Raw genomic sequence first — 22,925 nt, 5'->3', positions numbered from 1 at the left:
ACAGAATGCCAGGACACCAAATCCTCAACTGAGCCTGGCAGGAGGTCCATGTGCCTCAGAATTCAAAACAGTCACAAGCGACGCAACCGCCACAGATATATCTACTGCTGTGGACCAGCAACAACCTGACAAAACAGAAGGAATGACTAACAAAACTCACCTCAAGGATACTCCAAACATGTTAGAAAGTTCTTGTCAGGGGGACTCAACAGATGATGCCGTGAGCATAGAGAAGAATGAGACACAAACGCTGGTGGACAGACATAATGCGACGTTAGACACAGAGGCAATGACAAAGATGGGTGGTAACGTTGAAATAAAGAAGAAATTCTCTTTGGAATCAGAAAATGCTAATTTACTTGAAAGACAGCCATTCCAGGAGATTAGAGTTTCAAAGGGTAAAGATAAAGAGGAAGTTCAGACCCTAAGTAGTGCTAAAATTAGAAAAAGTTGTGAAAAAGTTTGCAAAGAAAGTGCTGGAACTGTTCAACACAAAGAAAGTCCTGATCCGGACAGATTTGAGTATTTGGACAAAGCTGATTCTTTATGTCTGGAGACTGTGACTATGTGTCCACCAATCCGCCAATCACATTCAAGTCGCCCGTGGCTCCGGAATGCAAATAAGCAGGATAATTTACAGGAGGACAAAAATATCAGTCCAGATATGTCAACATGTATTTTAAAAGAAATACCTTATGATGCCTCTCAGACACATTTTGCAGTAACACCCAAAGAAAACTTCAGAAAAGACAAAAGAAACCCAACTTTCCATACACCATTTTGGGGAAAAGAAGAGACAGTAGATCCTGCATGGGGTGAAAATGAAGGTAAGGACAAAATCTTGCATACTCCCTTCGATTAACTTTGTTTATTAAAATCTAGAATGACAAAATTCAACTCTAACTCTGAGATTGTTACTGAACCCACAAATGCAGACTCAGTTCTAGTTCCGTTAAGGATTGAGGAGGACTCTGAACAAAAGTCATTAAGCACATTCCATTCCGATTTGAGCCAAAGCAATACTTTGTTTCACACTGAGAAGAGAAATTATGACAAAGGGGCATTCACTGTCATGGAAAAGCACTCAGCAGTCATGTCATCTGAGAGTTTAACTGAATCCAGTGCTAAAAAAGTCCTTGTTAGCAATGCGCCTCACCCAGCCAAAAAGGGAGTGTGGGAAGCAGATGCACCATGTGTGAAAAGAGACAGTAAATCTGATCATCAAAAAGCTGTTCAGTTGAAATCCATAGAAAGCAGGAAAGATTGTTATGGTCATCGTAATGGAAGGCACAATACTTCACCTTTATTTGAATTATCAGGAGAAAAAGGTAAAATTCAAGAAGTGCATTTGAGCAAAAGAGTCTGTGATCCAAAGATCTACAGGCTGGATGGTTCAGAAACAGAGGTCAAAGAGAATCTTTCCAGCAGTAAATGTTTAGATCAAATTTTTGTTGACAATTTAAACTCTTTTTCTCACTCAGATTTTGATGGTGGTGATGCCGCAAGAGTCACACAGATGGCTTCTTTGAAACGGGAAAAAGAGCCTCTCTATTTCACGGCTGTGATCACACCACCACTTCAGATTCATACATTTCCTGATCAGGAGACGAGGAAGTCATCTGACATCTCTCATATGTATGTTCCTCACACTGAAATACAGAGCATGATCCCTGATGTCTTACCCACAGACGCTCAGACAGAAAAAAAGGCCAAAATCAAAGGACCACCACCACCTGTTCCAAAGAAACCAAAGAATCCCTTTAAAAAAGCTGTTGGCCGCAAGGAATCTGCTTCTCATTCAATAGACGAGCCGAGCGAATATTTGGACCTGCTGCTGAAAAATATCAAAATGGGCAGAAGGCAGGAGGCACTGCAGTCCGCTGAGGATTTTAATGCCCATGCATCATGTCTTGATATGTTGCCTTATTATGTTGAGCCCCCGTCCTACATGTGCATGTCCATAGAGCCTGAGGCTGCTGATATTCCAAGATATTATTTAGCCCCACACGATGAAATTGTTGAACCTGACTGCGATAACTTGATAGAAACTGTCGATGATAGAGAACTAAACGAAATGGATATGTCTCAGCTGAGAAGCTTATTAAAAAAAAGAGCAAAAATAAAGGGCCCACCGCCACCTGTACCAAAGAAGCCTCAAAATCCATTTGCTAAAACAGACATGGAAAAGATACAAGCAAGCAAAGACTCAGTTTTGGAAAATGTGGAACATCCTTTGAAATATGGTAGACGTGACTCTGAAAGCTACATGATGGACATTGAGGATGAAGAAGACCCTAAACCCACTGCAGTCCCAACCAGATATCATTACGCTGCCTGTAGAATTCCAAGCAGTGATTCTTCTGCTTCAGAAGAAAACGAAGTGTCCAGATACAGACCTGTCTCCGAACTCATCCGAGACAGCAACAAAATCCAGAAGAAAGGTATACATCACAGCAGGACAAACATAATGGAAGCCAGGCCAGATGTGGCTATGGGAAGCCAGACTCAAAAAGTATCGCAAATGAAGACAGCCTTTCATGTACAAACATCTCCCCATAAAATGGAAAGAAGATCCTCACCAAAGAAAGGTAAGACAGGTTTTCAAGCTGACTTCATTTCCAGTTTTAATACAGCTAACAGGGTTATAAAGAGTCTTAATCAAATCTCAGTGAGTATCAGTTTTAGGTAAGACATATTCACAGTTATCCAAAATGTCTGTCAGGTGAAAATGCTTTATTATAGCATATATTATATATAAACACAACAGTAGATGAACATACAAATGATACCATTTATTACAGTACCTGGACATTACTGTAGCATCACAGTTACACCAATTGTATGATCTAACATAAGACTAACAACAATCCATTAAATGCACTTCTACAAGAGGGTGAGACCATAACAATGATTCTTTCCAACAACATAACCAGCCAATAAGAAAACTATACACAGTTACACTGACGTTGTTTCGAATTTTCTTTTCAGTTTTTTAATTAATATTATTAATATTAATATGTTTTATCATATTATCAATGGCTCTTTCAACAGCTGGTAACCATCAATCTTCCTCTTGATCACATTCCAGAGGTTTTCAACGGGGGTCTGGAGATTGGGCTGGCCATGACAGGGACTTGATCTAGTGGTCCTCCATCCACACCTTGATTGGCCTGGCTGTGTGTATTGGAGCATTGTCCTGTAAGATAAACCAATCCTTCGAGTTGGGGACATTGTCAGAGCAGAAGGAAGCTTTTCTTCCAGGATAACCTTGTACGTGGCTTGAGTCACGCGTCCTTCACAAAAACAGATCTGCCTGATTCTGATCTTCTCTGATAAGTCCAGTTTTCAGCTGATCCTCTAATGGTTAGAGGCCCAGGACAGGCCTACAACCCACAGTCTCTAACACCCACTGTGTAATTTGGTGGAGGACTGGTGATGATCTGGTGGTTCTTTGGTAAGGCTATTGCGGAGATACGTCTTTCCGAAGGATGCATAACTCAAGCCACGTACAATATTATCCTGAAAGAAAAATTGCTTTGTTCTGCTCTGACAATGTTCTACAATGCTCCAATCCACACAGCCAGGCCAGTCAAGGTGTAGAATGGATGAAGGACCACCAGATCAAGACCATGTCAAGGCCAGCCCAATCTCCAGACCTGAACCCCATTGAAAACTTTGGGATGTGATCAAGAGGAAGATGGATGGTCACCAGCCATTAAATAAAGCCAATCTGCTTGAATTTTTTCGCCAGGAGTGGCATAAAGCCGCCAAACAGTAATGTGACAGAAGGGAGCATGCCAAGACGCATGAAAGCTGTGATTGGAAATCAGGGTTATTCCACCAAATACTGATTTCTGAACTCTTCCTAAGTTCAAACATTAGTAGGCCTATTGTGTTATTTAAAAATGAATATAAACTTATTTGAGGTCTGAAAACATGGCATCTTTTTTGTTATTTTGACCAGTTGTCATTTTCTGCAAATAAATGGTCAAATGACAAATGCTCAAATGAAAACATTTTTATGTGAAATTTGAATTGTTGAAATGTTCATTTTATTCAAACAGATAGGTCTGCATGTATAATCAATCCAGAGACACTGATTTTGCAGTGGTCTTCTAATCTTAAACTATATATTTGGTCTTTGATATCACAAAGTTTGGCAAGCTACACTGAAACATAAAAATAAGATTCCAAATTAGATTTTAGGGCACACTGCACTTTGTAACATAATCCAACACGAGTATGACTTCATCCTTTTTCACTCTTAACATAATTACCACTCCTGTAACATTATTAGCTCCGTTTAAGGCGAAGCACAACGTGTTTAAATACACAAGATGGAAAAGCTTGGAATCAATGTAGTGTTTGCAAAGGAGAGATGCTCAAATATTTTTCCACGCATAAGATGTCCTTACCATTTAAACCCCAGTGACCTGTCGGCCAGTACGGTACAATTTGTACACCTCTCATTCACACACATAGAATTGATGTCCATGTAGGAGGACATGAGGAGGAGGAGGGGAGGGGAGAGGAGAACAAGGGCGTTTTCTCCCGTTCATTCAGAATAAAGGAGAGGAGGGAAGCTATTGTGGCTAGCCGCAAATCACTGAGACAGTCACCAGCACAAACTGAATCTGTGAGAAAATAAATTAATGCTTTGAATTTGATGCTCTGAGAGACCTAGTACTGATAAAGGTAAGCGATTTGCGTTTGGTCATATTAATGCAAGGCAGGTCAGTGTTGCACTAGCCTCTACTGGAATGCTAGCTCGATTTTAGCAAGCATCACTGATTTAAAACAAGCTCTGGAAACAGCTCGTACCTAACGGGAAAAAAAACTTGCGCTCGTGCATGTGCATTTGCAGCATTTAGCGTCTCTGACATGTGAGATCATCAGCCTTTGATGATCATGCATATGGCGAGATAAGCAGAAATAGTGAGATATTAATTGAAAGTTGACCATCATGACCTGTGCCGGGTTGATAGCACGCCTCCACTCCAAAGCGGCACGTCGCATTTCGCCAGCGCATGCAAAATAAAACATGCTCGGGTCAAAACAAGCTGCATTACTGATGATTTTTCGGCTTTTTTCATTCATTTGTTCGGTTAGCGATTAGCTCTCATTTTCTCACACCAGCCTGCCCATCTATCGATTATGTCATGGTATTTTTTTTTTTCATTCTCACTCTTGCACTATATGCGAATATCTTCTTTCTCTCATCCATACATATGTTTTATCTCTCACTCTTTATCTTAATTGATCATTTAGTAGGCATTTAATGTGAGGGTTTTTTCGCCGGTATGCTCATCAGCAGCATCATCATCACCACCATCATCATCAATAACGCAGCTCGGCCATTATAAGCAAACACACTCACACCGCCATACATCTGACCTATTTCCAAAAGCACATCCATGGCTTTATTGTGAGGACCACATTTTATTCTCTTCTTTATTCACAGCTGTTTGGAATCGACTTAATTTATTAACATTGTTATTAATGGTAGTTGCTATTATTTAGGAAGGCATCGTCACCAATCAGGCATCCTTCAGATAATGCACATCATGCATAAACGACTCATTTAACCATTGATTGTTAATGTTTAATTATGAATATCAATTAGTAGGCCTGGCTATATCTGTTATACCCTTTATAACACTGGTCAGGAATAAACTCTGTCTGTGTCTCAAAATCTGCAACTATACAGAAATTTTGGGAATCATTGATGTGAGCATCATTTTTTTAGCATCTTTGGTGTGTGTAGCATCATAAGAAATGTCTATTTTGGCAGCTCATTGGGATTTTATTAGGTTTCATTAGATTATGTTGAATTGCATCTTTTGTCCTGGATGATAAATTAACTACAAATTTATATCTGTTCAAGAAAGTTTTTTTTTTACTTTTATAGTTTATATTTGATGCATGAACTTTCAGACACTATAAAACAATTTTGTCAAGTAAGCTAAATATGTGCTTCATTTGATTACATGTAAATAAAAAAATTAGAAAAAATTAGTTTGTTTGAGAAGAAATAGATGAAATAGATAATTATGCTAACAACTCATCATATCCTATTAACTCCAACTTAATTAAATATAGGATATATATATATATATATATATATATATATATATATATATATATATATATATATATATATATGTGTATATACAGTAGTCAACATTTGAAATGACCTTTCATCAAAGTTATAGCCTACATTACTTTTGAACAATACCCGTTCTTGTCTTAGGACAATTTTGATGAACTTTTTTGATCCATTTCAAATGTTGACTACTGTATATAGATTCAATAATTTAAACAAACTGTCATCAGAGCATGGGATTCTCATTACAAGTTTCTACACAGAGGCTCAATGAAATTCACACACACAAAACTGCATTTTCTCCTTGTCTATTATGGAGAATTGCTTATACAGAGTGAAATGGGAAACCGTTTCCCAGTGCTCTCTAGCTGACTGCTCATCTTACTCTAATATGATACACTGTCAGTATTATATCTGAAAAACAACATTGAACATTTATATGTCATTTTGACTGTACTGCAAAATATAAACTATCAGGTTTGTCAGGTAATAGTAACGATAATAAATATTGAATTACTATAAGTATTATTTAAAATCTAAAAAATCATTATGACAAGTAAGTACAAAACATTTCTCTTGTCTTGTATTTTCAGAAATGATCAGACGAGTGGTACGACAGAGTAAATTCCGTCATGTGTTTGGTCAGGCGGTAAAGAATGACCAGTGCTATGATGACATTAGGGTTTCGCGGGTTACCTGGGACAGTGCCTTCTGTGCAGTAAACCCCAAATTTGTTGCTATTATTGTGGAGGCTAGTGGGGGTGGAGCTTTCCTTGTTCTACCTCTGCAAAAGGTAAGTCATAACCGCACATGAATTAAATGTCCACTCATAATTTTTCCAATCTTAGTTGTTCAGAATTATGCAAGATGAGACATAAATTCATGCTCTCTGCCCCTGCTTCGTGTTTTGCAGACGGGTCGTATTGACAAGGCCTATCCCACTGTTTGTGGTCACACGGGCCCTGTGCTGGACATCGACTGGTGCCCGAACAATGATCACGTCATTGCCAGCGGCTCTGAAGACTGTACAGTAATGGTACGCCCAGCTCCTTTGCTACATCCTCTCATAGAAACCATGCTCAGAATCCAAAAAGTGTAAAAAAAAAGAGTAATTATTATTATTCAAATATTCCCATTTTTGTTACATAGGTGTGGCAAATCCCTGAGAACGGCCTCACCTCAGCTCTTTCTGAGCCAGCCGTGGTGTTGGAGGGTCACTCTAAAAGGGTGGGCATTGTGACGTGGCATCCAACAGCTCGCAATGTTCTGTTAAGTGCGGGTAAGAAATTTTAAAAGCCAGTGCGCTACATAAAAACCTTTGCGTTTATCATCTTGAGGAGCAAAAAACCTGTGACTGAATGATAAAAAAACAAACATTTTTGTCTTCTCTCCTCCGTCAGGATGCGACAATCTCATCATCGTTTGGAACGTGGGCACAGGAGAAGCTCTGATCAACCTGGAGGACATGCATCCTGACGTGATCTTCAGCGTTTGCTGGAGTCGCAACGGCAGCCTCATTTGTACCGCATGCAAGGATAAGAAAGTGCGCGTTATCGATCCACGCAAGGGGAAGATCACTGCGGTAAGTGAAAACATCTCAAAAGGACTCTTTATTTTCACAGTTCTGAATGTCTCACTGGCATTGATGATCACAGGAGAAGGATAAGGCCCATGAGGGGGCCCGGCCCATGAGGGCCATCTTTCTGGCTGATGGAAACATCTTCACCACCGGCTTCAGTCGTATGAGTGAGCGGCAGCTAGCCTTATGGAATCCAGTAAGCCCAAACAAATGGATTTTCTCTCTGTTTTTGAAAAAGCTAGATTTTTTATGCACTATAATGAAATATTTTGATATGCTCTTTAAGAAAAACATGGAAGAGCCGATATCAGTGCACGAAATGGACACCAGCAATGGAGTCTTGCTTCCCTTTTATGACCCTGACACTAATGTGGTCTACCTGTGTGGAAAGGTGAGCAAGTTTTTATTTAACCCAAGAAGCGCAAGTTCAGCCATATTGTATTAACTCTACAACATATTGATTGAAATGAATTATACACATCTTTGCAGTTTTTCCTCAACCTATTTGACACCAAGGCCCTTCTTTGTCCGGGACAATAGTCACAGTCTCTCCTATTTGAGCTGATATGTACCTCTGACAGTTCTGTTATATGTAATACCATTATGTCAGTTTAATGTTAGACATCTTTATGTTTTGTGTTTTTTGAATTTTAATTAAGATTATGTTAACTAAATTTAAATAATTTGGGGCCCCTCTAGAAGTTAGCAGAGGCCCCCTAGTTGTGAACCACTGGCTTAACATCAATACTGGGATGTCATAATAATTTTATTAGTGTGTGTGTATATATAGTAAATATTTTTAATAAGATACAAATTGTGAAAAGGACATTGTGGAGAAATTTGCAAGCCTGTAAGCTTGTTTTCTGGTCCAGGGTGACAGCAGTATCCGTTATTTCGAGATCACAGACGAGGCACCGTATGTGCACTACCTCAACACGTTTTCCAGCAAGGAGCCCCAGAGAGGCATGGGATACATGCCTAAAAGAGGCCTAGACGTCAACAAGTGCGAGATAGCCAGGTATGCGCTGTTTGCACTGGACAGGTATTTCTTTTAAGTGTTTTTAAAAAAAAAAGCAGGCTGAATTGTTTGAGGTGCTGACGGCCACATCAGAAGCTGGATATTTTCGAGAAACTAAACTGACTTGAAGCATTGTTGTGATTATGGTTCTCAGTGGTGTGACTTGATTGATGCTTTACTCCTGCTGCTAGTTTCATTTTTCTTCTCCAGTAGGGGGAGGCATTAGCCTGTCATTGACTATAAAATCTAATGGGATGGCAGTGTGGCACTGATCATGCTGTGGCTCATAAAGGTCATTGAAATGTTATTTGACAACTAATTATCACTGTATGGATCATTAGTTTTAGTATCTACTCCTTTATCAATGTGTATGTTCTGTGTTTATTATTATTATTTTACCTAATTATTATTTTATAGCAATTAATTATTTTATATATCTGGCATACACTAAATATATATATATATATATATATATATATACATGTGTGTGTGTGTGTGTATATATAATTTTTTTTAATATGTAATTTATTCCTGTGATGGCAAAGCTGAATTTTCAGCATCATTACTCCAGTCTTCAGTGTCACATGAGCCTTCAGAAATCATTCTAATATGCTGATTTGCTTCTCAAGAAACATTTCTTATTATCAATGTTGAAAACAGTTGTGCTGCTCAATATTTCTGTGGAAACATTTTTTCTCATGATTTTTTGATTACAAGAAAGTTCAAAAGAACACCATTTATTTGAAAAAAAAAAATATTTTGTAACATAAATAAAGCAAAAAAGATTGCTGTGCTGTTAACACCAATAATAACACAATGCCACCAATAACATGTCTGTTGTTTCTCACAGGTTTTATAAACTTCATGAGAGAAAGTGTGAGCCAATTATCATGACCGTCCCTAGAAAGGTACTTTTTACTGTATTATGTTTGCTGTTTATGTAATTATTCTGTATGATTTTGTTATTTCTCAATATAATCCTAAAATCTCCATTATTAAAATAGTTTTTAATGATGTTCAGTTGATTTAGTTTTAAGTTAAGTGTTACTGGCAAAGCTTAATAAAAAGTGTGATTTAATGGTCATTAATTGATGAAGAAAAGGGGAGGCACATGATTTCAGTTAACATTAAAGCAGCAAATGTTTTCAGAGAAAACAAACAGCTTGAATACATGATTCCAAAATACTCATTACGGTATTTCCTGTCTCTTCTGTTCTTGGCAGTCAGACCTCTTCCAGGACGACCTCTATCCGGACACAGCAGGTCCAGACCCGGCGCTAGAGGCTGAGGAGTGGTTTGAAGGCAAGAATGGCGAACCAATCCTGATCTCGCTCAAACATGGTTATGTCCCGGGCAAGAACCGTGACCTCAAAGTAGTCAAGAAAAATCTGCTGGATAACAAGGCAACCAAGAAGGTGGAGGAGCCAGCAACTCCTCAGAAACCTGCCTCTCCTCAGCTAACCAGAGTAAGGATAATGCTTCATTGGCTTGTTTGTATTTCCCCTCTAATAACTGGTGCTAAAACACTGTTTCTTTTATTCTGCTCCGCAGAAGAATGAAGTGAAGTTAGAGGAGCTGTTGCGAGAAGTCAAGTCCCTTAGAGATCTGGTCACGCTGCAGGACAGGAGAATCGCCAAACTGGAAGAGCAGGTGGCTAAAGTGGCAATCTAAGACACTGGTGGTGGTCTGAGCCATAGCGTCAGTATGGAGAGAAAGAGAGAGATTCAGGTGGGCAGGGGAGGTCAGTCACTGCCAAAATTTCTCAATTTGACTCGATCATTCCGCTTGGTGTTTCTCACATGGACAACTTCAAGCAACATTCCAAGATGGACTTTTACTTTTTGTCAAGTCTCCCCCAAGCATTCGCATAACAGAAGCAAAATTGTGGCAAAGAGCGGTCACTGGTTTTAACTGATGTTTTACATTTTGTTCAAAATGTTCTTACTTTTTTAGTTATTGTAACATTGTTTCCATGAGTATTCTGATATTTACCAGTATGTTACAGAGTGTCGTTGTATATACAAATCAGTATTTCTCTTTCCTTTTTTGTTGTGCTGCCAAATTTGAGGTGATGATGGTCACCTCTCCTTTTATTTCTACTTTTATATGTTTTTCCCAGTTGTAGATAGTGGCTTATTGAAAAACATGAATTTACATGTCATACTATTCAAAGTGGGACAAAAGAAGAAAAGGCAGTAATGTGTGATTGTAAAGGCCATTGGTACTTCAGAAACGAATCATTGGTGATGATATGGATATGATTTAAGGCTGGCCCACATGAACAGATTTTCAAAATGTGAGAGACCACAAACATGATGATAAAAAACTATTATAGATTTAACAGTTTTGTTCCAACCGATTCCATTCACAAAAACAAAAAAACAAACAGATTCCCGACTGTGAACACGGGAAATCTCGCAAAATCTTAAAACGTGCTTTGAACCAATCGGATTGCTTGGGTCCTAAGGTGGGACTCATCTCTATGGTGGGACTCATGTCTTCACCACACCGGCAGCTCGCTTTCTGATTTTGTATCGTTTCGTTCCACGTGACAATCTACAGAGTGCGTGCGTGTTTGTCTTTGGGATTCCCCCCACACAACAGGATTTCTGATCGTAAATATTGGATACTTGTTGGATATTTACGATTTGAGATCGGTGTGGCCCCGAGCAGATTCAATCACCCTTAACGCACCTCACACCACAGGAAAATCTGATCAGATAATCTGTTGAACTATCAAGATAATCAGGACTTTACCTAGGATTGTCGGAAGAGGAGAATTGGATTATCTTGTAGTGTGTGGGTGCTTCTAGTGAAATCTAAGAAATGCTCATCACCATTAAAGTTCAACATTTAGGGTTTTAAAAATCGGTCCATATATTGTCCCTTGCGATGATCATGATCACTGAAGTATTAAGCACATTGTCATCTCCTCCATTGCCTGGCTTTGAGATCATCATAATTGATTATAAAGCATCCAACAACAGGGTTTTTCAAAATATAACACAATCAGTTACAGTCTATCCAGAAGCAATAACGTAACGTTGCAGAATGAATGTGAACTTAAACCTAAAGTTGTTCAAAATGCATTAATCATGCATAGGCATCATAAATCAAAAACCTACCGCTGTAACTTTATAGTAATTCTGAAATTACTGTTGCACCTCAGGAAATCAACCACTTTTAAGTCAGAAACATTGGATGCTCAACACTTGCCATTTGCATGACTTTTTTGTCCACAGAAATAGTATCAACTTATTTTGAATAGGAAATGGCTATTTTTTGCTATCATTATCTATGTTTGCCCCCACTTTTGAATTATTCTCATGTTTCAGAATATTGGGCTGACACATGCTCTGATACATGAACTTGGCTTTACGAGGCAGTGGCTACCTGCGAGCTCTTCTGATGTATATGTACTGTAAATGTATTGGTGCCTCTATGTGTGTTTCTGGTTTTAGACAGACCTCCTCAGTTGACCACTGCTGGAGGACATCATCCAGGAATCTGAGCACTTATCTGTGTCCTAAACAGTCTTGTGCATGCATTCCAAACTTCACCTAAAATAAAAAAGGTTGACTCTACAATAAATCCTTTCATTAATAATTCTTCATGAAGTTTGTGGTCATTTTCTTGGTGTTTGTAAGACTGTTTACAATGATGCTAAACAAAAATCCTGGGTCACACTTAATTTTACAGCATCCTTGTTACACGTTACATGTAGTTACTGTAGTAAATTATGCATAATTACATGCAACTTACTAACCCTAAACCAAACCCCGATTCTAACCCTAACCCTGTAGTAAGTACATGTAGTTAACTATTATTACACTGTACTTAAATGCATAATTACACTGTACACTGATTAAAATGATTTTGTGGTGAAGTAAATACTACAGAAAAAAACAATGTAATTTACATAAAGTTAGTTCAGGCAATAATTAAAAAACAAAGTAAATTCTATATTAGAGTACTCAATTCAAACGTGTAGAAATGAAAGCGTAAATATCAACGTTATAAAATTAAGTAAAATGACTCAACTTTTCTGATACTGGTGTTCCCACCATGCACTGGGCCTTGAACAATTATGAGGTTGATTTTTAACTGTTTTATTATTGCTTTTGTTGTTAGGATTAGTAACTTGCCATTTTGTGACATTTGGAGTTAATTTTCTACTCAAAATGACAATCAAATATTACCGTCATTGTGTATTGTCTACCAAGTATTGAGGTCTTGTGTTCAGGTGCTGCATTACTTTTGGTATGTAGAAATGGTGTCTCACACAATATCTATTGTATTAACTACTTAGATGATTCTAAGTAAAGCAAGCATATACTTTAAAAGTATAGTTTATTTCAATGTTATTGTTCGAGTGAAATGTATTGCAAAGGAAATTTCAATTAAATAGATATTACTCAACTTTTTACTAGCCAAGTTAAAATAACTTTTTTTTGTTACTTTCACTTAACTTAGTTAAGTAGAGTTAACTTAATTCCTTAATTTTACTTTAAAAATATGCGTGAAATTTACTTAAAAAATATGCGTGCAAAAACTTGCCAATTAAAAATTAAGTTAATTTACTTTATTGTTTTTTTCAGTGTAACACGGACACCTTAAAATAGTTTGTTACGTTTATGAAATGTTCTCATCTTGAAAACTTGATTCTGATCTATTGTCCCATTCATCGATCAGAGGTTTCCTAATATTCCTAATAATGAAAATAGTGAAAATGACCTCAAAGGACTTCATTATTATTGTTGTAATATTGTTTCAATGTTCTTGTTGTTTTTAGGCTAATAGTTTTATATTGACTTTTTTTATTAGTAGAAGATTTAAGATAATATACGCACAGGTACAATTATTTAGATCAATATTTCATCCCCACATTTGTATTTTTTAAAAATCATTATGGCAAAATAAACCTCTTTGGGGTAATTCAAGACCCCTACATTATCCCAAGATTCCTAGTAAAGGACATTATCTCTCACTTATTGTTACTGCACGTAAAGACTATTTTCTAAGTCTGTTCTCAGCAAAGTTTATTGAAATAAAGAAAGAATGACAAGAAAAAGACATACTACATCATTCATCCTCAACCCTCTCAAGATTAGCTTAGGTGCTCTTAAAGCAGATGTTTTCATGATCTTGTATGTCTTGACAAGTCATTAAAAGTCCTAGATGCCTCAAAGGGCTGCCATATTGAAAACTAATTCATAAGATAGGATGTATGTTCCTGCAGACAAATATTCCTATAATTGTTTTTGGGTTTTTTTTTTTTAAATACTGAGACAGTAGCCTTTCCATCATTTTCAGCTCATTATATTGCTATTCTTTGGTTTTAGGGCAAACTGCAGCCTTATATATTTCTGCTCTCAACACCCTGGCTGTCCATTGTTCCAGCAGTGGCCCACGGCACGTGTGCCCTCTACCCCCTGGATCCCGTGAGCACAGGAAACATAAACCTCTTCCTCAGGGATCTGATAGCTTCTGTTTGAAGACCAAACACAAACCCACAGTATTTTACAAGAGACCATCAATGTCTGTATTTCACCCTCAAACAGATTTGATGATTTAATGATTAGAAGAATGGGTTTAATCAGGGTTTTTAGATTCAAGACAATGGATGGATGAAAATAAAAATCTGGAGAATATTCTTTAGAGTCTCCCCAGTTTGTTGAAGTAAACTGTTACATCTGGTGGCTTGAAGTTCTCCAGTGCACAGGCAGGAGGAAAAAAAAACCCCGGCTCTCCCCCAACCAGCCTTTAACGAGAACAGTGTGTCTGGAACTGGCCCAGTCAGTCTTTCTGAGACAGAGTAGAAGCAGAAGAAAAAGGAGGAGGAGGGGAGAACAAGAGTTTCTTCCCCCCTCACCAATCCAACTGTTCTTCGTCGTGCAGTCTGTAACAACAGATATTCAGCTTGAGAGGAGGAAACAGCAGAAGCGTTCTTCTCCATGTTAGATCATCTCCAGTCGGCATGTTTTAGAACTTCAGCACTTGAAAGTAAGTATGAATTCAGATTTCAACATTACTTTAGTCTGTTTTCTATTTTAGTAATGCCGTCTCTGTCCATGTAACGATAGACAGATGACTTGCCTTACAGGAATGCACAGCTTTAAAAGGTCCATGTCCAGATGTGGCTAACCAAGTTTAAAACTGTTCTCTTACGTTTAAAAGATTCTGTGACATAGTTTCTGAATGCACTTTTGCTGTTGACTTTGGCAAGTAGCCCCTAAAAGACAGAGATTTACATAAAAGGAAGTTAATGTGACGAGGACAGAACTTTCATACATTTGGAACTGCTTTGAAGCTAGCATTAAACCACGGATAGACTAATATTAATGCTGGCTGTGTGTGTGTGTGTGTGTGTGTGTGTGTGTGTGTGTGTGTGTGTGTGTGTGTGTGTGTTGGAAAATGAGGCACCACATGAGCTTGATACTATTTCCATTGTGCAGCAAATGCCCAGTGATGATTATGGTCGTCAGCTTGAGCACAGATGGCACAGAGCAGAAAGACCTCTGATAAAAGATCTTTGTTTAAAGAAACAAATCGTCATAATTTATTTTGTTGGTTCACCAGCTGTTTTGAGAAACTATATGAGTACACTATACCTAAATAACTGTAAAAAGTGATCAGTTGACTTAACTTTAAAAAAAAGTGAGGAAAGCCGTTGTCTTAAAATTATTTAAACCATGCATAATTGAACAAATTAAGCTATGTGTTCACATAACTTATTTTTTTCAATTTTGCATGCAGTTTATTAACTTAATTTTAAGGAAACAGGTTTCCTCCTTTTTTAAGTTAAAGCTGCAGTCCGTAGCTTTTCCTCTTTGTCGCCATCTCTCTGTTCGAAATCTGTAACTGCAGTGATTCGCGGAATTATTATCTTTACGTGGGTTGTAAATCGGCATGAAACAGCGCGGATGAACACAATGCTTTGAGGCGAGTGCTGCTGTCAGTCACCGCGCTGTGTGGATACTGTCATACAGAATCACAGATTCACTTTTTGAAAGTTTGACCAACATAAGAATTTTCATAAGAAAATGTCTTCTGAACAAGTAAGTAAAATCCATTTTTGTTCTGACTAACTAAGGGGGAAAAAGCATTCGACATGATAAGCTTCGTTAGATTTAATCAACACGATTTACAGCAACCGTGCAAATTATAGCCTACTTTGTTCTCAAATTGTTCATGTTAACAACATCAGCATTGCGTGACTAATGTTAAATTTAATGTGTTTTATGGTTACCTGTGTAGTTCAGAATTCATATTCTCCATAATAGCAAAACGAGAAAGGCACAACAAAGGAAACTCCATAACTGTGTGAATTAAGAAAACATACTGTTACACAATTGAACTATTGAAATGTCTTACTTGTTCAGCAGAAAAAAGCCGTCTCTTCTTCCGTTTTGAACCCCTTCAAAACACGGAGTTCACGCACTTTTCAAAAGCCCCGCCGATGTTTAAATCCTTGTGTTCGCATGAGACGGATTCTTTCTCTTTCTCTAGCCACCTTAAATCCGAAGTACGAAGTCTTTTGGGTTTTATAACTGCTGAATCTCCAGTTGACACTGATGATTGTTGTTTGGATCTTTCTGGATGCCATAAGTTTATTTATGCAAAGTGTGCTGCGAGAAAAGCCTAACGTTATACATCTAAACATCTCCTCACGCGCAGTATAGCCGGCTAGCCGAAACTCCTTCTTTATGTGTACGGGTGTGACGTAATGACGCAAAGACATGCTCGAATTTCCCGCGGAAACCCACCAGTACCACTGGAATTAAAATCATTATTACAAGCTAACCGTTTTGAATCTAGCTATGGCAAGCAGATAGTTTGACCACTGGCAGAATATGTTTTTTTTTATATAATTATTTTGGATTATTTTTAACTTAAAAAAGTTACGGACAGCAGCTTTAAGTCAACTGATCACTTTTTACAGTGTATAGATATAATTAAATGTTAAGTTGTAGAATTTAACATTCTTTATCATAATCAATATAATTATGAACAAACACGAATTAACAATTAACTATAGTACTTTTTATAAATGAACATTTAACTTCTTGTTTATTGTTAGTTCTTGATCTGTGCATTAACTACTATTAATAAAACTTAAATAAAAGTACAAGTAGGCCTACTTATAGAAATATTCACTCAAAGTAAAAGTAATAATCTTAATAGTTACTTGAGTAAGAGTAAAAAGTATCCAATTAAAAAACTACTCAAGTAGCTACTTCGGATCATATATGTAGGCTATGTAGGCTACACTTCATCCAACGCTCTTGATGTTCTTAAATCTTCCTGTTACGACTCCGAGTGTGAAACCGCTTCAGACAATTCAGTGCGTTAAGGAAACTGAACAAATCATTCAAACGGATTTGCGAACCAATTTAGACAGATCAGCCAACTTTGATGAAGTCTTTGAACACAATCGACTCAAAAGAGTGATTCATTTGTGAATTGAGCATCGCCCATGCCCCAGAAAAAAAGATACAGCGCGCTTGGAATAAACTACGCATTTAACAACATACTGCATTAAAATAAAGTACGCTAACGAGAGGAACGTCGCCCAACGTAACGAAGTAAAATTAGAAATTACAGTTTTTTCATTAGAAATGTAACCCTACTCGAGTTAAAGTAAAAGTACCCACATTTAAATCTACTCTTTAAAGTAGAATGTTTCCAAAAAAATACTCAAGTAAATGTAACGAAGTAGTAAATGTAGCCTACTTCGTTACTACCCACCTCTGAGTGTTAGTTACCAGCGGACATGGCAGTGATGTTCGGCTGCAGTTGCTGAACATACAGTAATGAATCCAATAAGGTTTCCATGTGGCGCTTTGATAGCAGACAACTGCAGTGAATGAATGTCACAATGAAGTGAGAACATACCAAAGTTTTTGATTTTAACTATTTGTTGTTAAACTTTAAGTTAGTGAGTCCAAGTTGATAATATCACAGCTAACAAAAATATGTTTTATGAACATGCTAATATTCCCATTAAGTTATGAAAACGTTATTTCTGAATGTGCAACTTTTTTTTTTTCAAATGTATGAAAGACATTTTCTCTTGGTTTACAAATGTCAGAGAAAATGTGAAGGGAAAATTAGATGTTATTATTTTGCAAATGTTAGGGAAACGTTAAATGTTACTTTGAACCAAACAATCTATAGCATTCATAACTCAAGAACCTTGTCAACAAATGTTAGCCAAAGTTCTGAAAAGATTCTCGGTTAGCTGGGATGTTTAAAAAAAAACAAGTGGTTTAAAAATGTAAAATGGAGTAATTAAAATGCCTTTTTAACCAACTCAGGTATTCAGTCACAGGATGGACCACTCAGCTCTCCGATGCCTCATCGGCCTATCCGTCACTCTGCTAACCAGGCACACCGCGAATGGCACTCCAGTAATTTTAAATGACTCTATGGAGGGTAGTGGGCAGTGGGAATCTGAGAGCACAGACCCGATCCCCACACCTAGCATTTCCTCCTTCCTCAATGAATCGGTAAAGACCACCTCCATATATGGAGAAAAACATACCAAATCGTTCTTGAATCAGATGGTGGACTTCTTACAAGAGAACCACCTTCCCATAATTGTCATTACCACTTTACTTTTTCTCATCCTCACCATCCTCTGCTCGGCTGCCATCTTGAGTCGCCGACGTAAAGTCAGCACCTACTACCCTTGCGCTTTCCCCTCCAAGATGTACGTGGATGAGCGAGACAAGACTGGAGGAGTGCGCATCTTCAACGAAGTCCCGGAGAAAGCCAACACCAGATCCACTGAGGAGCCGGTGAATTCAGCCAGGCAGCTCCAGGAGGACATCATGCTGGCTACCAAGAACCTCCGAACTCCAGCCAAGGCTCCATGGAAAGAGAAGAATGAAACGGCAGAAGATCAAAAATCTGCCGATGACAAGGAATGTCCTCAGTGCGACAAGAGTCAAGAGAATGGCTGTGGCCTGCTAGAGGACAAGACCACAAATCAGTCTGCCATTGAGGATTCTGTGGAAAAGAGCAGCCCCAGCAGGTCCCAGGACAGCGTCCCTGCTTGTGACATGGAAAAGACTGACCCCTCGGACTCTGGGCCCCCTGAAGAGAGCAAACATCTATCTGGGCCAGAGAATTCAGAGATACAAGAGAACACGAACAAACAGGAAGTTGCTACTTCAGACTCACCATTTATCAGTGAAGAGAAAACAGCATTTTAGTGTGGACATTTTTAAAGCCTTAAAGGAAACACTTAGACATAAATACTGACAAAAGTGTATTTATTGGACACATTGTAAAACTAAAGAATGCAGTATGAAGTTTTATTGATATAATCGGTAGCACTTTATTTCACAGTCCTGTTCCCATGTACATATGTACTTATTATAGTAATTGCAATAACTGGGTTATACCTAGGTACTAACCCTGAACCTACCCCTAAACCCAACCTTAACCCATGTAATTAGCTTATATTACCCAATACTTTTTTAGGTAAGTACACGTAAGCGCATGTACTGTAAAATAAAGTGCAACCAAATTATCAGATTTCTTTCAGGAAAATGTATGGCTTTAACATTGTTTGTGACTGTTTACTTTGATGTACCAAATATAAATGTACTCTGCTTAAAATTAGTATTTTAATTTACTTAAATGTAAATATGAACAGATGCCTTTTGGGCAAGACTTTAACATAAAAATGGCATTTTAAACATTAGTTGTCGTGAATCTCTTTTCGTTCGACGTGTTGATGACTATTCTCGTTTTCTTTACTCTTTTTTTTATTAGCGATGACATTTATGAAGACTGGAAGGGTGATGGCTTATACGTGAAGAATGCTATTTTATGTCTTTTCTAATGTCTCACAACTTTGCAATGTGCTGCAAACACACACACACACCCAAAAAATAAAGCAAGCACATTTGCTACTCCAATTAAGGAGAGGAGCCTCAATATAGAAAAGCTTTGCTGTGAGCCAGGTTATTGTTTACATATTCTGGCTCTAAATATTTCCTTTCAAGGTCGAGAGGTATTCAGCCACAGCTGCTGAATGCCACAAAGTCCCATGCCACCTTTCTAAGAGTTTAGTCTAAAGATCAGTTAGTCTCAACATGTACTTTATGAAGAGCACAATATCCTCAATAAACATCTTTTTATGGGAATTGACCAGTTGAGTCACACTTCTTAATTTTAATGTTCAAGATAAAAAAAAAAAAAAAAAAAAAAAAATATATATATCTAGATCTTTTTTGTTGAATGAAGTCAATAAATGCCATTACTTCACTCACCACAACCATTGTTTTTCAGATCTACACCTTACAGTTCATGAAACAAATATGACATTGAGTTTTACTCAAACTGAAAATACATTAATAAAAGTTAATGCATGAGACAAAATTCTGTTCTTATTTTAGACCTGATCATTGGTGGCAAAACAGCGCCATCTATGGTGATTTTTTTCCCACCCAGAAAAGAAAAGGAGTTCTTCTGGAATATCTCTTATGAATATTTCTATTTTTTTAAGCCAGAATGGATGACAGTTTCAAGTGGAAAAAACATAATAGCTATGCTGAAACCAAGTGCAGTGCAAAATCAGTTCATCACTTTAAATTTTAATTGTAAATGTGCTTCATATTTATTGATCCCATGGGCATGCAGCATTAAATCCAATGCCAACATGCCTGATGTTTACAGATGCTTTATTTATATTACCAAATAAACGTTTGAAAACCCATTGAATAAAAGACCAGCAGGATAAGTCACCATCAGAATCAAATTTTCATTCCTTCAAACTAAAAGAGAACAAGATTTGTGCGCATTCAGCTAGCAAGTGAAACCACTATTACATATCGAACATCATATCTAAACAAATATGGCTTGGACATAGTAACAGTCTATAGGTCAGTGCTTTTACATTGTGCGTTTAAAAGACTGGCTATAGTGCAAGAGTTGGAGAGCTTTGGTCTAAACTCATAAGGAGGATTTAGAGCAGTGGTTCTCAACTGGTATGGTTTCAAGACCTAGAGTTTACATCATTCTTTTACAGTCTATGGTTTACATTGGGCATCAAATGGTGACCCAAACCCTGAGATTTATTCAAATTACCATAATCTGTGTAGACCAAACAATATGTAAAATCAATTTCTTTGCATAATGGAAGAAATAAAATGCATTATTCTCTTCCACGTCAACATTTAACAATATTTTTCTGCTGCCCGCAATCCAGTCAGAACAGACCTGAAACCCCATTTGGTTGTGAAGAACCAGTTGAGAACCACTGATTTAGAGGATCAAGTGCACCTCCTAGTTGCGGGACACGGCGATCTGGTCACCCTGTTCACCTTCCTGTTTCAGACGATAGTCTGCCAAAGCTGCTTTAATGGCATCCTCTGCCAGCACTGCAAAGCACAGAGAACCAGGTCAGTAATAGAACAGAAACATCTTGAACATACAATTAAGATTTGTATTACACATATAAATGTTAACTGTTAACGTCAACCTGAGCACCAAATACAATGCTAGAAAATATTGTACAAGCACCGATGAATCAGAAATCTTACTTGAGCAATGCAGTTTGACTGGTGGAAGGCGAAGCTCCTTAGCAATCTGAGTGTTTTTTATCTTGAGGGCCTCATCAACCTGTACAAATGAAGATCATTTTTAGGTTTGATATCACTATTTAAGACAAAAATGTTCAGTTACAATCAATCAAGCTTTGTTACAATACAGATTGGAAAAAAGGATAAACATTCAAGCCAAAGCGATAAGAAGTGTAACTAGCAAATGTGACTATTTTTGCTTACAGATTTGCCTTTCACCCACTCAGTTGCCAAGGAACTGGAAGCAATAGCAGAGCCACAGCCAAAGGTTTTGAACTTGGCATCCACAATCTTCCCAGCCTCATTCACCTCAATCTAGGTGAGAGAAAAACAGTACACTGAAGAATAAATAACCACTGTGTGCTGTGCAGGGTGGCATGAAAGGAGTTTCCATCAGCAGTATTTGGGAATGAACCACAGACTGTCTCTGTAATGAATAGTTTTAAAAATAAAATAAAAACTAGATCATTTGTTTAATTTTGGGAGATAAAGAGAGTTCAACTTCATATGAAGAAAAAAAAAATCAGTAATGAGAAAATTAAATACTGCTATAAAAATTGGATTAAATACAACAGAATCGTATGATCAATAACTAATTTATTTAGTGTTTACATAGATAATTGGTTATTTGTTGACTATATGAGTTTGTATAAACGTTTTAAATTTTGGATTGTTTGTTGATTGTTTTATAAATAATTCTTTAATGCAGATTCATCCCAATCCAATTCAAAGCTTCAGACATGTTATGGAGAATCCTGAAAGATTCACCTACTTAAATAATGATAAATGACAGTCAATAACCCTACAGTAGTAAACATACCCAGTCACTGAACAAATGTATTATTTAGGATGAACAAAGCAGTCATTCACAAGCTAGAGAGGATTACCTGCAGTTTCATCACATCTCCACATGCAGGGGCGCCAACCAACCCTGTGCCCACATTTTTGGCATTTTTATCCAAAGATCCTACATTTCTTGGGTTCTCATAGTGGTCCACAACCTTTAAAACAAAAATACATTTTAGGGGAGGGGCCAATTGAGTTATTTGGTTCAAAGTCAGTATCATGTGTCAGTGCGTACAAGACAAATAAACGACCATACTGATCTTCAATGGCCCCCAAATTTATTAACTAGTTAGTTTTGTACTCAGTTATCCGTCAAATTAAAAAGTTGTCATTTGTAAAATAAAAAAGTCTTAGTGATGCTTTCAAAAGATGTTGTGTTACAGAAGTCCTGGGCTCAAAGAAACAAGTAAATCCTTTAATTATTCAGCTTATACAAATGTGATATGACACAAAGCATAAAGACTTAAAGCATTAAAACGAAACCATGCGAAACATGCTATGTCCTATTTTAGTGTTGATAGTACTGTGCCAATTACTGTCATTACGTATCAAGGGATGTCACAACCTCACAGAAAGCCACTTGAACTACAACAAAGCAGAAAACGTAGTCGATTGACATGAGTCATGCTATCTTACCTTTATGTGATACCCAGATTGCATCCTCAAATGTGGAGCTGAAAGCGTTTTGAGAAATAGCGGAGACGCGCATTTCTTCGCCAGCAAAGCCGCCATGATATCTAGAATGACGCACTTGAGAACTCAAATAGCGGATTTATACGCCGTTGA

General features: G+C 37.5%; 3 protein-coding genes across 4 annotated transcripts; 2 read left to right on the top strand and 1 right to left on the bottom strand.

The window, feature by feature from the left end:
* coro1cb (coronin, actin binding protein, 1Cb) lies at positions 1-11,041 on the top strand. Of its 2 annotated transcripts, XM_056267407.1 has the most exons (12): positions 1-827; positions 1,482-2,588; positions 6,697-6,896; positions 7,017-7,139; positions 7,253-7,382; positions 7,504-7,685; positions 7,759-7,878; positions 7,969-8,073; positions 8,555-8,700; positions 9,551-9,608; positions 9,924-10,166; positions 10,252-11,041. In XM_056267407.1, the coding sequence occupies exons 1-12, from the start codon at positions 143-145 to the stop codon at positions 10,369-10,371; spliced, it is 3,219 nt and encodes a 1,072-aa protein (XP_056123382.1). In that variant the 5' UTR covers positions 1-142; the 3' UTR covers positions 10,372-11,041. The 2 variants fall into 2 exon arrangements, with proteins under 2 accessions (XP_056123382.1, XP_056123383.1); XM_056267408.1 differs by lacking the exons at positions 1-827; positions 1,482-2,588 and adding an exon at positions 4,534-4,695.
* A 3,472-nt stretch (positions 11,042-14,513) lies between these two features.
* tmem119b (transmembrane protein 119b) lies at positions 14,514-19,411 on the top strand. The gene is made up of 2 exons (XM_056267433.1): positions 14,514-14,703; positions 18,018-19,411. Exon 2 carries the CDS (start codon positions 18,033-18,035, stop codon positions 18,915-18,917), a length of 885 nt encoding a protein of 294 aa, XP_056123408.1. The 5' UTR covers positions 14,514-14,703; positions 18,018-18,032; the 3' UTR covers positions 18,918-19,411.
* Positions 19,412-20,908: 1,497 nt separating this feature from the next.
* iscub (iron-sulfur cluster assembly enzyme b) lies at positions 20,909-22,898 on the bottom strand. Its single transcript, XM_056267409.1, has 5 exons — positions 22,776-22,898; positions 22,181-22,294; positions 21,498-21,608; positions 21,255-21,333; positions 20,909-21,092 (listed from the first exon to the last, which is right to left on the bottom strand). Exons 1-5 carry the CDS (start codon positions 22,869-22,871, stop codon positions 20,998-21,000), a joined length of 495 nt encoding a protein of 164 aa, XP_056123384.1. The 5' UTR covers positions 22,872-22,898; the 3' UTR covers positions 20,909-20,997.
* Between the last annotated feature and the right edge of the window lie 27 nt (positions 22,899-22,925).

The sequence above is a fragment of the Rhinichthys klamathensis genome, unplaced genomic scaffold (assembly GCF_029890125.1).
Source record: "Rhinichthys klamathensis goyatoka isolate OS25496 unplaced genomic scaffold, OSU_Roscu_1.1 h1tg000259l_1, whole genome shotgun sequence".
NCBI lineage: Eukaryota > Metazoa > Chordata > Actinopteri > Cypriniformes > Leuciscidae > Rhinichthys > Rhinichthys klamathensis.
The sequence above is the reverse complement of the archived record's forward strand: the minus strand, read 5'-3'. Positions and strand labels throughout refer to the sequence as shown.

Coding starts and splice junctions, on each gene's coding strand:
- coro1cb (XM_056267407.1), top strand. CDS start 143: ATGACTAACAAAACTCACCTCAAGGATACTCCAAACATGTTAGAAAGT. Junction 2,589..6,696: donor AAGATCCTCACCAAAGAAAG/GTAAGACAGGTT, acceptor TTGTATTTTCAG/AAATGATCAGACGAGTGGTA. Junction 7,383..7,503: donor CAATGTTCTGTTAAGTGCGG/GTAAGAAATTTT, acceptor CTCCTCCGTCAG/GATGCGACAATCTCATCATC.
- tmem119b (XM_056267433.1), top strand. CDS start 18,033: ATGGACCACTCAGCTCTCCGATGCCTCATCGGCCTATCCGTCACTCTG.
- iscub (XM_056267409.1), bottom strand. CDS start 22,871: ATGGCGGCTTTGCTGGCGAAGAAATGCGCGTCTCCGCTATTTCTCAAA. Junction 22,295..22,775: donor AATCTGGGTATCACATAAAG/GTAAGATAGCAT, acceptor TTTGTTTTAAAG/GTTGTGGACCACTATGAGAA. Junction 21,609..22,180: donor GAGATGTGATGAAACTGCAG/GTAATCCTCTCT, acceptor TCTCTCACCTAG/ATTGAGGTGAATGAGGCTGG.